The sequence below is a fragment of the Synchiropus splendidus genome, chromosome 13, assembly GCF_027744825.2.
Source record: "Synchiropus splendidus isolate RoL2022-P1 chromosome 13, RoL_Sspl_1.0, whole genome shotgun sequence".
NCBI classification, from domain to species: Eukaryota; Metazoa; Chordata; class Actinopteri; order Syngnathiformes; family Callionymidae; genus Synchiropus; species Synchiropus splendidus.
In genome coordinates this window covers 8,035,411-8,048,586 of record NC_071346.1, presented here as the reverse complement: position 1 = coordinate 8,048,586, position 13,176 = coordinate 8,035,411, and the positions used below count along the sequence as shown (strand labels likewise).

At 44.1% G+C, this 13,176-nt stretch overlaps 1 protein-coding gene across 1 annotated transcript; it reads left to right on the top strand.

Annotated features, from left to right (window-relative positions):
- Positions 1-5,433: 5,433 nt before the first annotated feature.
- On the top strand, positions 5,434-6,573 carry LOC128769657 (transcription factor HES-1-like). Its single transcript, XM_053883561.1, has 4 exons — positions 5,434-5,618; positions 5,698-5,793; positions 5,868-5,955; positions 6,029-6,573. The coding sequence occupies exons 1-4, from the start codon at positions 5,559-5,561 to the stop codon at positions 6,457-6,459; spliced, it is 675 nt and encodes a 224-aa protein (XP_053739536.1). The 5' UTR covers positions 5,434-5,558; the 3' UTR covers positions 6,460-6,573.
- The last annotated feature ends 6,603 nt before the right edge of the window (positions 6,574-13,176 follow it).

Below are 13,176 nucleotides of genomic sequence, written 5' to 3'. Positions count from 1 at the left end.
AAATGTGTGTTTAGGTCCATCATTTGATTCAGTAATATACCAAATTCATTCAAATTGAAAAAAAATAAATAAATAAATAATATATATATATATATATATATATATATATATATATATATATATATATATATATATATATATATATATATATATATATATATACTTAAAAATGTTTTAAATTTAATTTAATTGAAATGGTTTTAAATTCATTTATATCTTGCAGTAGTTGCCATTGCTGCTGTATAATGTCTACGGAATCATTTGGAATCCAGTTATTTTGGAGTATCTTTTCCACACTAAAGTAAAGAAGACATCAGGATTGTTGGTCCGCGCGTCTCTAAATCATAAAAAGACTGGTTGTGCTCTCGAGTGATTTACAGTCGCCACACAAGGCCAGCCTGCTGCTCACTTACGGTTAGCTTCATTTTACGGGGCGATACAAAAGCAGAAGCGTCTGCTGGAAGGTCTGTGACCCAGCAGACGGCCACAAAGCCCCTCTCCTCCCTCCTGTCCCCTCAGCACAGGATCCATCCTTGGACCTTCACGGCTTCTCTGTCCCGTCCTTTATCAGAGCCTCCGGGCCTGAATGGGCTCTGTGGTTGGTCAATAAATCCAGTGATTCAGGGGGTGGACAGTTGCAGCCGTGTTAACGTTTGTTCACAGGCTTGTCGGAGGGACGGGCCCCGCCCAGCTGTGCTTTGTCTGCCGTGGTCCCTCAACAGGTTAGAAGTCAATGGAAGGCCTTGTGCGGAGGTGGCAGGGGCACGGATGGAGCCGCCTCTCACATGGCGTTCACACAGGGGGAGGACCTGCCCGGATCACTGTGACACTTGTTAGTGTGGGGCCACACAACATCGCCGGGTAGCCTCTCCCAAAGGGCCCCGTGAGATACCCGCCGCTGTAAGCAAACTAATAGCCGGAGCTGCAGGGCCACGGTGGCGTAAGGTGATCCGCACTCAGCGGCCCCACTGAAAAGAAGTTCACAAGTGTATCTTACCATCTCAGCTTACAAATCAGACGCACAATAACATGAGGTCAGCTCTTGGTTTCACTCTCCAGATCCAGTCTTTAAGTGTAGGATCGCAACAGCGCCGACGCACTTCTGTGGTGCCACCCTTGGTTTCTCAGGCTTCAGCATGGGAACAGATTGAAGGGGACGGCTTCCGCCAAACAGAAACAGAAGAGAGACTTAGAGCTATGACTGAACTGTCATGAGAAGATGTGAGTTGCCATGGCCACCCAGGAGCCACCCAGCAAGCATGTGAGCAGGGGCGGCTCGGGGGCCCGGGCCCGAGCTTGTGGATCACATGCACTAACCAGGGATTATGTGCATAAGTGATGAGCACTAAGCCAGCAGGTGAAGAAGAGAGGCCCCGGGACCAGCAGCGTGCTATTCCACTGGACAGCGCCCCGTAAAGAGCAGGGACTTTTTCCCAAGTGAGGCTGATCTCCCAGTGAAGGGGACTCAGCCAGAGGTCCTTGAGTGCTGAAAGGCCATCCCCCGGGCGGCTTTCACTGCACTAAGTGGCCAAAACGCCGGTCTTGTGAGTCATCTTGACTGGCAAGAATGGAGCATCTTCACAACCATAAATCCAAATGCAAACACTCTCACGGCGCGGGAAGGCTCCGCACCGCATGGCGCAGAACCAGCTCGGCTTGAAAAAGCTTCAGTGGCGCTTTGTGGGAAAAAAAAGATGGCAACCACATTCTGCCTTTGACCGACCATGTCCTGAAGCCTGGAGGTCAACGTGGATAGATAGAATGTCAGTGCACATGCTTTTTGGACTGTAGAATTTGATCTTTCTATTTATGTATGGAGAGTAGCATATTGTTTTTTTATATTACTGTTTTATCTATGTATCTATCGATCTATCGATCTATCTATCTATCTATCTATCTATCCTCTTAAAATAAACAACTCGAACACGCTTTTATTTGTGGATTTATACATTTGTTTTCCCGCCAGGAGGTTGCATCAACAGGTACATAGTTTGACAGGTACCCAGCATCACTTCACATGCAGGGAGCGAAGCTCTCATTTAAAGGGAGGATCCCCAAGATCTGGATTGTGTTTAGCTCCCAGGAGTCAATCCTCGTAATGTCCGTGAACTTACAGGAATGTGTTTGAACTTCTGACGCCACAAAGAGATCACATTCCCATAGAGAGAAAACAGAGTTAACCAACCTCCCCCAACACCTTTTCAGGACGCTGCTGTCCCTGGGCATATTACCATGTAAATACACATAGATACTTTGAGGATTCAGTGAAATGCATATAATCTACATGCTAACTAGTCCTTTAAAGACTTTCCACTGCCCAATGTGGCTCCGAAGCACTTTCATGTCAGGGTTTTAAAAATTAAACGTGAGGCCTCTCTTCGCATTTCTTTTTCAATTTGATGAGGGATAAGGCCAGTGCTTCTCAAAGGGGGAGACCCGCGGTTCAATAAGACTACAGTCTCCAAGTTGAAGGTCTTAATGGTGGCTTCTGAAGAAGAGGGCCACATTAGGTGACAGATGGCAGCTTGTTGTGCTGCTGGAAAATACCAGTTGCTATGGCGCCCTTATCCTCCGCAGCACACTTGCTCTGGCGGAGCATCCCCCTCGGAGGCTGGGTTACTGACTTGGAATAAGCTGACTTGAAACCGCTCAGGTTGTTGACAAACATGAGCCTGGATGAGACTCCTAATCTCCGCCGCCTTTATCCGCTTTTTATTGCCATAAAAACAGGCCTGAATGAAGGCGGGGGAGCTAAAGCGCCTCTGTATCTTATCTCAGGCCGGGTTTAATCTAGCGCCCTCTACCCCTTTTACATCCCTGGCTTCACTAAATTCGACCATATTTTTGAGTCGGCACGTCGCCATGGCGACCAGTTATTTCCCATCCTTGAGTCCTCACCACATCTCCATTGATGCCTCGCCCTCCCTCCCCCCCATCTTCTTTTTTTGTCCAAATAAAACAAAGCGCGGAGTGAATGTGCTCTGAGGTAGGTAAATGTATTCAGTGACATCAGCCAGGACGATTCTATTCTGCCGGATTCCTGTACCACTTGTTTCCAGCCTTGTCTGGGGGCTGGACACTCTGTTGGGCCCATTGTCCCCGGTGTATTCCACACAGGCCCGCAATTAATGGAGGCCTTGTCTAAGGCTTCTGGAGCAGAAACTGCAGTGCGGGAGGGGGACAAAAGGCGGGCAGAGCCGTGGCTGGGAGTTGCTAAGGGAGTCCCACCCCCCCCCAACACACACACACACACACAACCCCTGCCTCTTTAAGGGCCAATTCAAAGGAAGCAGGAGGGACGGAGAGTGAGTGGAGCTCTGGATAAGATGTTAAAGTGATCCCTTGTGTCCGCCCTCCCCTCCTGGCCTGAGCTGTTTTAAAGAACGGCGTTTGAAAAAGAGCCTTTCCAGTATTTGATGATCATTTCGCTGCTCACATGACAGTCAGGTGAAGAGGGTGTCTGGAAGTGGCTGCAAGGCCTTAGATCTTATCCACCTGTGTGCCGTGTGGCAGTTCTAGTTTTAATTCCCTGTGTTACCTCAGAAGGAATAGCCAGATCACAGCCTCTGCACTGTGCATATCCTGCACCAGCCTGCTGGTGGAGTCAGGACTGCAGACTGAGAATAATAATGCCCTATATTTACAGTGTATACCGACTTTTTTATCACGACCCCCATGATACCTGTCCAAAATGCGGCTATTTGAACAAGCGTACATCATAATAATGTAAATCCAGGTGTGAATGTACATTTCTATTTAAGTTTCTAAAGTTTGTCAACAAAACAAGTAGAGATCGCATGGGACAGTGGTTTCTACTGTTGCATGGGACACTGACCTCCCTAGAAGGTTGCTTCAATAACTTCTTCCATTTTTCATGACATTGTCAGGTACATTGCGTCTGAATTAGCGGTGGGACTTTAAGTAATTTAGTAATTAATTAATTACAACCAAAAAAAATATTTAATTTCACAGTTTGCTCTCCAGACAACAGGGAACCTTTGTATAAGTGCAGGAGTTCCTGCTCCACTGATCCCACTGATGCACAAGACACGTGGCAGCTAGGATGATAACAACAACAACAAACATGGAGGAATCCTGAACAAAAGCAAACAAAAGCATCTGTTTGCTTTTGTTCAGGGATCTTTTTCACTACACAATGGCCAGGGTTTCCACAACTCTGAATGTACTTGAAATTCTTATAACATTGAAATTGTTATACAAATATTTTCAAGACATGAAAAGAGCTTTAGTTTAAATAAGGTGATATAAAAACTTGAATATAGCCACTGATTTATTGTGCTGTTGTCAAACTGATGCAAAATAAACAATATTTTGTTGTTTAACTCTGTGTATGGTTCTATCAACAATATACCAAATTCGTTCAAACTGAAAAATGTGGCTTCTTGTGGCAAATATTCTTCTACCATTAAACTGTGATTAATTGAGATTAATTCATCACAAATTCTGCAATTAACTAGATTAATATTTTTAATCGAATCCCACCCCTAGTTTGAATATACGGCACTGAAAGTTACTTTAGTGGGGATTGATGGACACGTCAGCTGAGCCAAACCTGTGACCTTGCTTTTAGGGTCAGTTCACCTCTAAGGCATTAGCAGCTTAGAGGTCTTTGAAGTCCATCGGTCGAGAAGGTCCAGAACCCAGAAGTGAAATCTTATTTAGCAGATACTAATGTTTAAAAAAATGTGTTTGAGTGGAGTGGAATATTCCCTGGTCGGCACTTTTATACAGTTATGCACTCTGATTTTCGAATGTCTTTATAAACCCTACAATAAGCAGTTGACTGTGTGTCCCTGGTTCTTTCTGTGTGGTTGACGTCACATGACTTTAACATTAACTTTAAAGATTGTGAAGACTTTAAAACAGCCTTCCTGGAAAGCTCTAAAATAGATGTATCTCTACTTTTAACACACTTTTAGAATCCCACTTGCTTTTTAGTGATGTTCAGTTTTTCTATTTTATTTGTTCTGTTGTGTTATTTTTTTACATTTCATTCTATTTATTTATGTCCATACAGGCGCATATAAGTGTGTTTATTTTTGCCTGGTATATATATAATTTTATTTATCTCGACAACAGCTGCTTCAATACAGTACATCTGGGTTTTGTTTGTCATATTTAAACATCTTTAAAAGACGAGCATTAAAAATATTTTAAAAAATAACTGAACGACGAACTTTGGCTGTGAGCGCGTGTGTGGCGGTTTTGCCGGGTTATTTACGTCCTGTCAGGCAGCCAATAGCAGCGCCTGCTCGCACGAGCCCGACGCCACCCGAACGTCGTGCTCACGCGCTCATTGGACACGCCGACGACACCGGGAGCTCGCGCGCGAGCCGCTCGCGTGCGGCCTACGTGCCTATAAATAGAGGAGGGCGCTCGCCAGTGATGCAGAAGTGAGCGGCTGCGCACAGGCCGGAGGCTCGTCAGGAGGAAGGAGGGAGCGCGTGTGACTCTTCGTCAGACACCTGCTAGTGACCACTTCCTGACCGCTGGACACGTTAGTGGGAAGGATTCGAGCAGGAACTTTGGAGAGAGCGATGGCTGAGAGGGACGACTGTGCGCTGGAGAAGCCGCGGATCCAGTCAGAGATCAGGAAGGTTCGTTACTGCCCTGTCGTAATGAGAGAGTGTAGCGCGTGTGCACGTGTGTTTGATGGTTCTCCTCTGTGATCTAAAGTCCTCCAAGCCGATCATGGAGAAGCGGAGACGCGCGCGCATTAACGAGAGTCTGGGCCACCTGAAGACCCTCATCCTGGACGCGCTCAAGAAAGACGTAAGACCTTCGGAAGAAGCTGGTGTGAGCTGCTCAACAGTTGTACTCATCGTGGAGTGTGTTTTTTTTTTTAGAGCTCCAGACACTCCAAACTGGAGAAAGCCGACATCCTGGAGATGACTGTGAAGCACCTGAGGAACCTGCAGAGGCTGCAGATGACAGGTAGCTCCACGTCCGTCTATACTGCTTCGTCGCCTTAAAAAGCGTTTAAAAAAAAGTGCTGTTTCCTCTGCAGCTGCTGTGACCTCTGACCCCGGCATCATGGGCAAATACAGAGCAGGCTTCAGCGAGTGTGTCGGAGAAGTCACTCGGTTCCTCTCCACCTGCGAAGGAGTCACCGCCGAGGTGAGGACTCGGCTCCTCAGCCACCTGGCCTCCTGTGTCACCCAGATCAACGGAGTGAACTTCTACGCCCCCCACCCCGCGGGACTCCCACAGACCCCGCCCTACTGCGCCGTGTCTCCTCAGAACCCTTGCAAAAGCGGCCCCTCATTGCAAGCCTCTCCAGAAGCCATGAAGGTGTACGGAGGTTTTAAGGTGGTGCCCACGCCGGACGGACAGTTTGCTTTCCTGGTGCCCAGCGCCGCGCTCTCACCTGCACAGAGCTGTCACATGTCCCCGCTGGCCCCTCCCCTGACCTCTGACTCCGTGTGGCGGCCCTGGTGAGACGCAGAAATGAAAGGACTTTGTACATAAAGAGATTGTTTTGTTATACGGATGCTACTTCCTTTACTTTTGTAAAAGCACAAATGTTTACCTCTTGAGGTAAATATGTTTGAAAAGCACTGAATAAATCTTTGTTTAAATCTGTCACCCTGTTCTTTTTTAATCTGCTGCTGAACTCACTCACGTTTGTTTGTTTTTGTCCCTTTTTTAAATTGATTTTACATTAATCTGTTTATTATGTCAATAAAAAATAAGGTGTTCATCATGTGATTTGTTTGTTTAAGTCATGACTGAGAGCGAACTGTTTGGAACAACACTTTGACTTCCTGTGAAGTCACTCTAAACAAACCCAACGTGGATCTCTAAACTAGTCCAACTGTTTTCTCTGCCTAAGAATGAAGAGTAAATGGGCCACAATGGCTGAGAGTTAAAAGGTGTGCATTTCCAGATCAGTCTGGAGTCGGCTTTTATCTGTTTGCTAAGCGTGTTAGCACAATGCTGAGGCGTCATATCGAGGCCCAGGAGGAGACGGTGGAAGCGCTGGCCGTCTCAGCGTGTGTCCCGAGCGTGGTGCTCGCTCAGCAGGCCACAAGCAGGGAATGACCAGAGGTCACAGGTGCCCCTCATTCACGGGGCCCGGACACAGCGGCGTGATGCTTGAAATCTGACAGGCCATCACAGGAGCTGGCAGCCCATCACCCAGAAGACAGGGCCTCCCTTTGACAGCATCCAACACAGACTCCTCCACAGGCAAACACACTCCTAATCTCATGTGCATTTGTTGCTGATCAAGTATTCATGGAATTTAGGGCATCAAACCATAACAACAAAGGCGGCGTCCAATATGTGTCGGTGCCTTTCATGGATGCAAAACGCAACGCAAATATTAAGATTGGAATGACATGCATGAAATGCTAATGCTAATGAATGAGCTAGAAGTCAATGATAAAGAAGTGAATTACAATGTCATTTAGTTTCATTTGCATATACATTTTTACAGAGATGAAAACCTTTATTTTCATTTAATAAACACTCAGCAAGCTTGTGTTTTGTCTAGTGGTGGGACTTTAACAAGTTATTCATTACAACAAAAAAAGTATTAATTTAATATTATAAAATTGAAATTGTTATAGAAATATTTTCAAGACATTAAAAGAGCTGTAGTTTAAATAAGGTGATGTAAAAACGTGAATATAGCCACCATGGTGAGGTATTGTGCTATTGTCAACGTGATGCAAAATAAACAATATATTGTTTAAATGTATGTATGGCTCCATCATTTGATTCAGTAATATACCAAATTCATTCAAATTGAAAAATGTGGCTTCTTATGACAAATATTCTTATGCCATTAAACTGCGATTAATTTACATTAATTTATCACAAACTCCCGAATTAACTAGATTATTTTTTTAATCGAAACCCACCCTCAGTTTTGTCCTTTGGTTCATGCTTTAATGTTCACTAGCTTGCTAACAAATGAGCTGCTTTCATGATATTTTCAGGTCGCTATCACCACCTGGTTCACTGCTGCAACGAGACCATCTGAGCTCACCAACTTTCGTAATTCTATTCATATTTATCTACAAATGAAGGTCTTTAATTTTGCTGCAGTGTGATTTAAGTTGAAGCGAGTGATGCAGTCAGACTCGAGTGACTTCCGTCTTTACAGTCAGCAGCTCGGACGTGGATTTGAAGACATAATTATCGCCACTTCTCCCCATGAGTTTGGCTAATATGGCCTAAATTTACATCTTTGTTTTGGCAGTGCTGAGAGAGAGTGGCACTAAAGAGAACTAAATGGAGCTCCCCCAGCTATCAGAGCATCCTTTGAGGAGCCCCTGTAAACACGACAACAAAGCCAGGCCTCTCAGCGGCTCCTCCCTTTGTCGCCCTCTCCATCTTCATTCAGGCCCGGCTCCTTGTTTATCCAGGAGGAGGTCGATTGGCTCGGGGGGTGGAGAACCACGCCGTCACTTTCTTGGTGCCAAAGAAGCATTGTTTACGTCTCCCCGAGGTCCTGGTTTTAAAGGTTTTGGGGGAACTCTTGAGGCAAGGCTGAGCTCTTCAGATAAGAGCTGTGAAGTTGTGAAAAGGCTGCTTGTGCGACTGAGTGTGGACCTTTGTGCGGCGCTGCGAGGTCAAGGGAAAATTATAAATCATCTAGAAAGATTTAGGGCTAAGCTGGCATGAATGGGGCTCCTTCGATTGGAGGGCATCTGGCCTGAGCTTGGAGTAGAGCAGACCTGGGCAAGGTGCGGCCCGGGGGCCATATGCGGCCCGACGACTGTGTTTTTTTGGCCCGTTCAACGTCAGATTTAAACCATTACTTATAAAGTACATAGCATTTTTTCTGCCTTTTTTGTTCTCTTTTAGTCACCACCCTCACTTCAGCATTAAATATAGCATGTTCTTGGTTCAAGACTAAAATGTCTTCTTTTCATTGGCCATTTTTGTATTTTTCTAGTTCCTCAGAATACATTAAAGGAATACTGAAAATATGCTTTGAAATAAATTGCCTTTTTATCTTGAACGTCTGGTCCATAGTTATGTTGATTTATATTCAAATTAAGTGCTTACGAAAAGAAATATTTCAATAGTTTTCATAGCATATTTACACTTCTTTCTTTCCTTACTTACATTTCACCTTTTTGGTCAACTTGTCCATGTTAGTGAAGTATATATTTTGGATATTTTTCCGTCATGTTTTGTAGTCATCGCTGTCTTCTTTTTGATGATGGCCCCTCACAATGGTTACTGTTTCAAATGTGGCCCTTCAGGGGCCCACCTCTGGAGTAGAGAATCTTGTTTCTTGGTGAACATTAACTTAGGTTGAAGACTTAGTTATCCTACCTATTACAGCGCACACTGCTTGGAGGCCAGCGATTGAAATTTTATTTACATCTGTGACATTTATTCAGTTTTAGAGGGACAAATGCCCTTTTCAATCCCAATTCTTGATCATCTTTTTGGAACCAGGTCCTCAATTCCTGATAATCTTGTCAAAATTCATCTGTTTATGAGCAATTCTTTGGCATAACTTGAGCTAGCGCAGGGCCGGTCAGCTAGATTTCCTAAGGGGCCAGGTTATATATAATGTGACCATTGAAATGGGCCGTCAAACCCAAAGAAAGGAGGGTAAGAGAACATTTAAAATAAAATTCAAATGATCACATGAAATTACACTTTAAAAAAATGCACAGAAACTGTTAGTTTGTTGTATTTTATTTCATTTTAACCACATTCCATTTGAAGATTTTCAATGTGTCTTGTATGTTCCAAAATCTACTTTCAATTCTGATATATTTTAAGGGAGAAGAAATACTTATAAAAAAGCCAACCGAAAAAATCGAATGAGAAAGTTATGTTTCAGTTGCATCGTAATGAATTAAAAACAATGCACAAGACAAAAATCTCAGTTTTATAGTTTTACTCTGACTCCAAGAGGGCGACATAACTACAGTCAAAGGGCCGCATTTGGCCCCCGGGCCGCACTTTTCCCAGGTCTTACCTAGTGGAACATGGTCATGTGTTAACTAGGGGTGAAGCTAAAGACAGCTTTTGTAGTAAAGAGTGAAACCGCTAAAGTGGTGCTACTCTGGCTAAGAAAAGCCCGGGAAATATGAGATGGAAAGTGAAAGTGGACTCTTAAGCTTCATCACTCTGTGTTGGAGAAGAATTGGGCGAGGTTGCCTCCTTCCATCTTTTGTTTCTCAGCCCTCAGCGCCACTCCTTGATGAAGCGTTTTCCCAACGTCGCGGCTGGACGGATGCGCCACCTGATGATTGATGGCCACAGCAGCGCTCCCTCTGACACACGCCGGAAAACCTCCCTCTCCCCACAGCTGAATCAGCGAGCTGGGTTGCTATGGGGCTGGGTGGGGGGCGGCGGGGTGAGGTAGTTAGCGCTGGTTCACATTGAGGCTAATGAATAGATCACACGCTCAATATCAATGGTGAATGAACAATGCTCTTTAAAGCATCTGCGATTTCTGTCGGTGTTGATTTAGAAAGTTGTTTGTGAGAGGAAAACAAACAAGGGAAGCTTCCGGAACAGAGACCATTTTAAAAGGAAAATTTATAACCTTCGAGAGGGGCACTTTCACACACAAAAACAAGCCTTTGGAAGGGATGTGGGAAAAAAAGGGCTCTGTTTTTTACGTAGCCATATGTTCAAGAGACACAGTTCGATCAAATCTTAGCATTTTTTTTAGCTTTAAAAATATCCAGACAAGCGACTCACATCATCACAAAGCAAAACGCTCAAGTGCGGCTTTCAGTCGCGAACAAAATCCTCTTCAGATTTTTGCTTTGCGCTCTTGAATGTTGAAGTGTGGGAGGTATTGGATTGTTTTGCAGCAACATATATGGGACGAGGGATGCACAATGAAGGTCTGCTCGCATGCATAATCGATCCCTCCATCTGGGACAAAACAGAGGAGCAGGTCTGCAGGGCCCGAGCTCCTGATTCATCTCCCATGATTGTAATGTGATGATAAGAAGCTTATCGTCTCTTGTTATCTGCCAATGGGCAGCGACAAGACAAAGCGTGGAGTGCCACGATGCAAAAAGATTACCATTCTGGCGACATCTTCCCATCCACTTAACATCTCCGTCAGGTCAGCTGTTCTTAATGTGGTCACTCCTCTCGGAGTGTGTGTGTGTGTGCGTGCGCTGACCCCTTGTTTGGATGAGTTTGTAAAGTGTTCTGTTGTATCATGGACGGTGTGAGTCACGATCTCATGGGCGGAGAGCGAGGATCTAATTGACACCTGTCAGAATAAAGGTCCCTGCTACTGGTCATCACGTCGCGACTCACTGAACACATTGACGCTGAGCCGCCGGAGACAAAACAATAGTGACGAAACATCAGAAGTCGATCAAAGTCTTGTCTCGACTTCCAGGAGGTTCCACTGTTGCATGTGTAAAATGTAGCCCGGGTACGTTGATAATCATCAGGAGTATTTTAAATCTAAAACCGTCCTCTTGAGCTTCTGCCCCAGGCATCAAGTCTCGGATGACCTCTACCCTTTTGTGCCCTTGTCACCTCCTACCTCACTGGCCGCACTAAACTCTGTGGGAACCCCCCAAGTGCTTTGTGTCTCCCTGGACATTGTGAGTCTCACCAGATAATGTGTCCTCCCCTCTTTCACTCTTCTTTCCCATCTTCGGAGCGGCTGTGTGGAGCATGGTGTCCGCCACTAACTGCCCACTAAGGGATTTGACCTGTGGGGTGAGGGCTGCTTTATCCAAGCGCCTGCGGGTCCTGAACCTGTATGTTTACCAGGGAAGGAAGCAGTGATGGATGGTGTCATGAGATTTGACAGTGCAGATATCTTTATTGAGCGTTGGAGATGTTCTTTGGTTCTTTCCATCCTGACCATTGTTATAGAACTATTATTGTAATTTATATTAGATCATAAGTATTTTTATTTTTATTTTTATTTTTATTTTTATTTTCTTCAGGGACTTTTACAAATAGAAGTAGAAAAAAAAACTTAGCCAATAACAGAAAAAGCTGTATTTAAAGACAGTTTATTTGGATTTATTCATTGACAAACTGACAAGATGCTTCAGGATAAAGAGTGAAAGATGATATGAGGTGCACATTAATTTCAAGCCTTGATAAATGACTTTTACAAATGCTGTAGATTCTAACTCTGTCTATTTAAAATAAATAAACAATATCCCAAATAAAAGGCCCAAATAATTTTATGTGGCCTGCAGGTGCTTTTAATAGATGTCTAACACTAAAACTGTCCAAACATTTTTATTTTTATTTTTATTTTTATTTTTATTTTTATTTTTATTTTTATTTTTATTTTTATTTTTATTTTTATTTTTTGACTGGTGACTTGGGTGACTTTTTGGGACTTTTATGTGTGTTTTTTTTTAAATTAATTAAATAGAGAAAAAAATCTACCCATATCACAGATTAACTGAAATAAACTTGCTTGCGTACAGGGCATTTTTCAGTCACCAATTCCAGGTCCTCCACATAGTAGAATGTGATGTCATAGCCAAAGCATCCATGAGGAAGGAGACGCTTGGGACAGCAAAGCCTATCATTCATCAAGTCCCAAATATATTTTTTTTCTTCATGTTTGACGCACACGAAGGGCACATATGCAGTGATTCCCCTGCTAAACTTATGTATACTGCATTCAAGAGATCACTTTTGTTCCAAATATTCTACAATAAAACAAGTTTCTGTACCGATGACCTCACCAACGGTGGCTACATTACTAACAAGATGCTGCTCCCCAACCATAAAAACAGAACAACAATTTTGGAAATCCAGTCTCTACGAAACTGAGCTGCCTGGACGACTTATCGAAGCACATATGTATTGATTTGCAAAATAGACATCAACTATTTTGAATCATCAGTCCACCAGGCCGACTATTTTAAATGGTGTTTAGATCTTTCCTAAAAGCCTCCACCAATTTCCCCCCTCAATCCCGTCAAACTCTCCTCCAGCTCCCACTTTGTCATGTCAATTGTGATGTCATTCAGCTGGTCTGAGGAACTAATCGACCCCGCGACCTCTGACCCTTATTAACTGTGGGTTAGAGTGCTGAATTCAAGGTGTAGCCATCTGTGTGCCTTGTTTTGTGGAGGCATGTCTCCTCCCTGCACCCGTCTCTTGCCTTTATGTCCCTCTTAGCATTCAGAGGCAGCGGGGTGAGCAGAGGGGTCTCATGGGACGAGAGCTGGC

Bases quoted from the DNA above. Each gene is read 5' to 3' on its own strand.
- LOC128769657 (XM_053883561.1), top strand. From the start codon at position 5,559: ATGGCTGAGAGGGACGACTGTGCGCTGGAGAAGCCGCGGATCCAGTCA. The intron at 5,794-5,867 runs GTAAGACCTTCG...TTTTTTTTTTAG, and splicing joins TGGACGCGCTCAAGAAAGAC to AGCTCCAGACACTCCAAACT. The intron at 5,956-6,028 runs GTAGCTCCACGT...TTTCCTCTGCAG, and splicing joins GCAGAGGCTGCAGATGACAG to CTGCTGTGACCTCTGACCCC.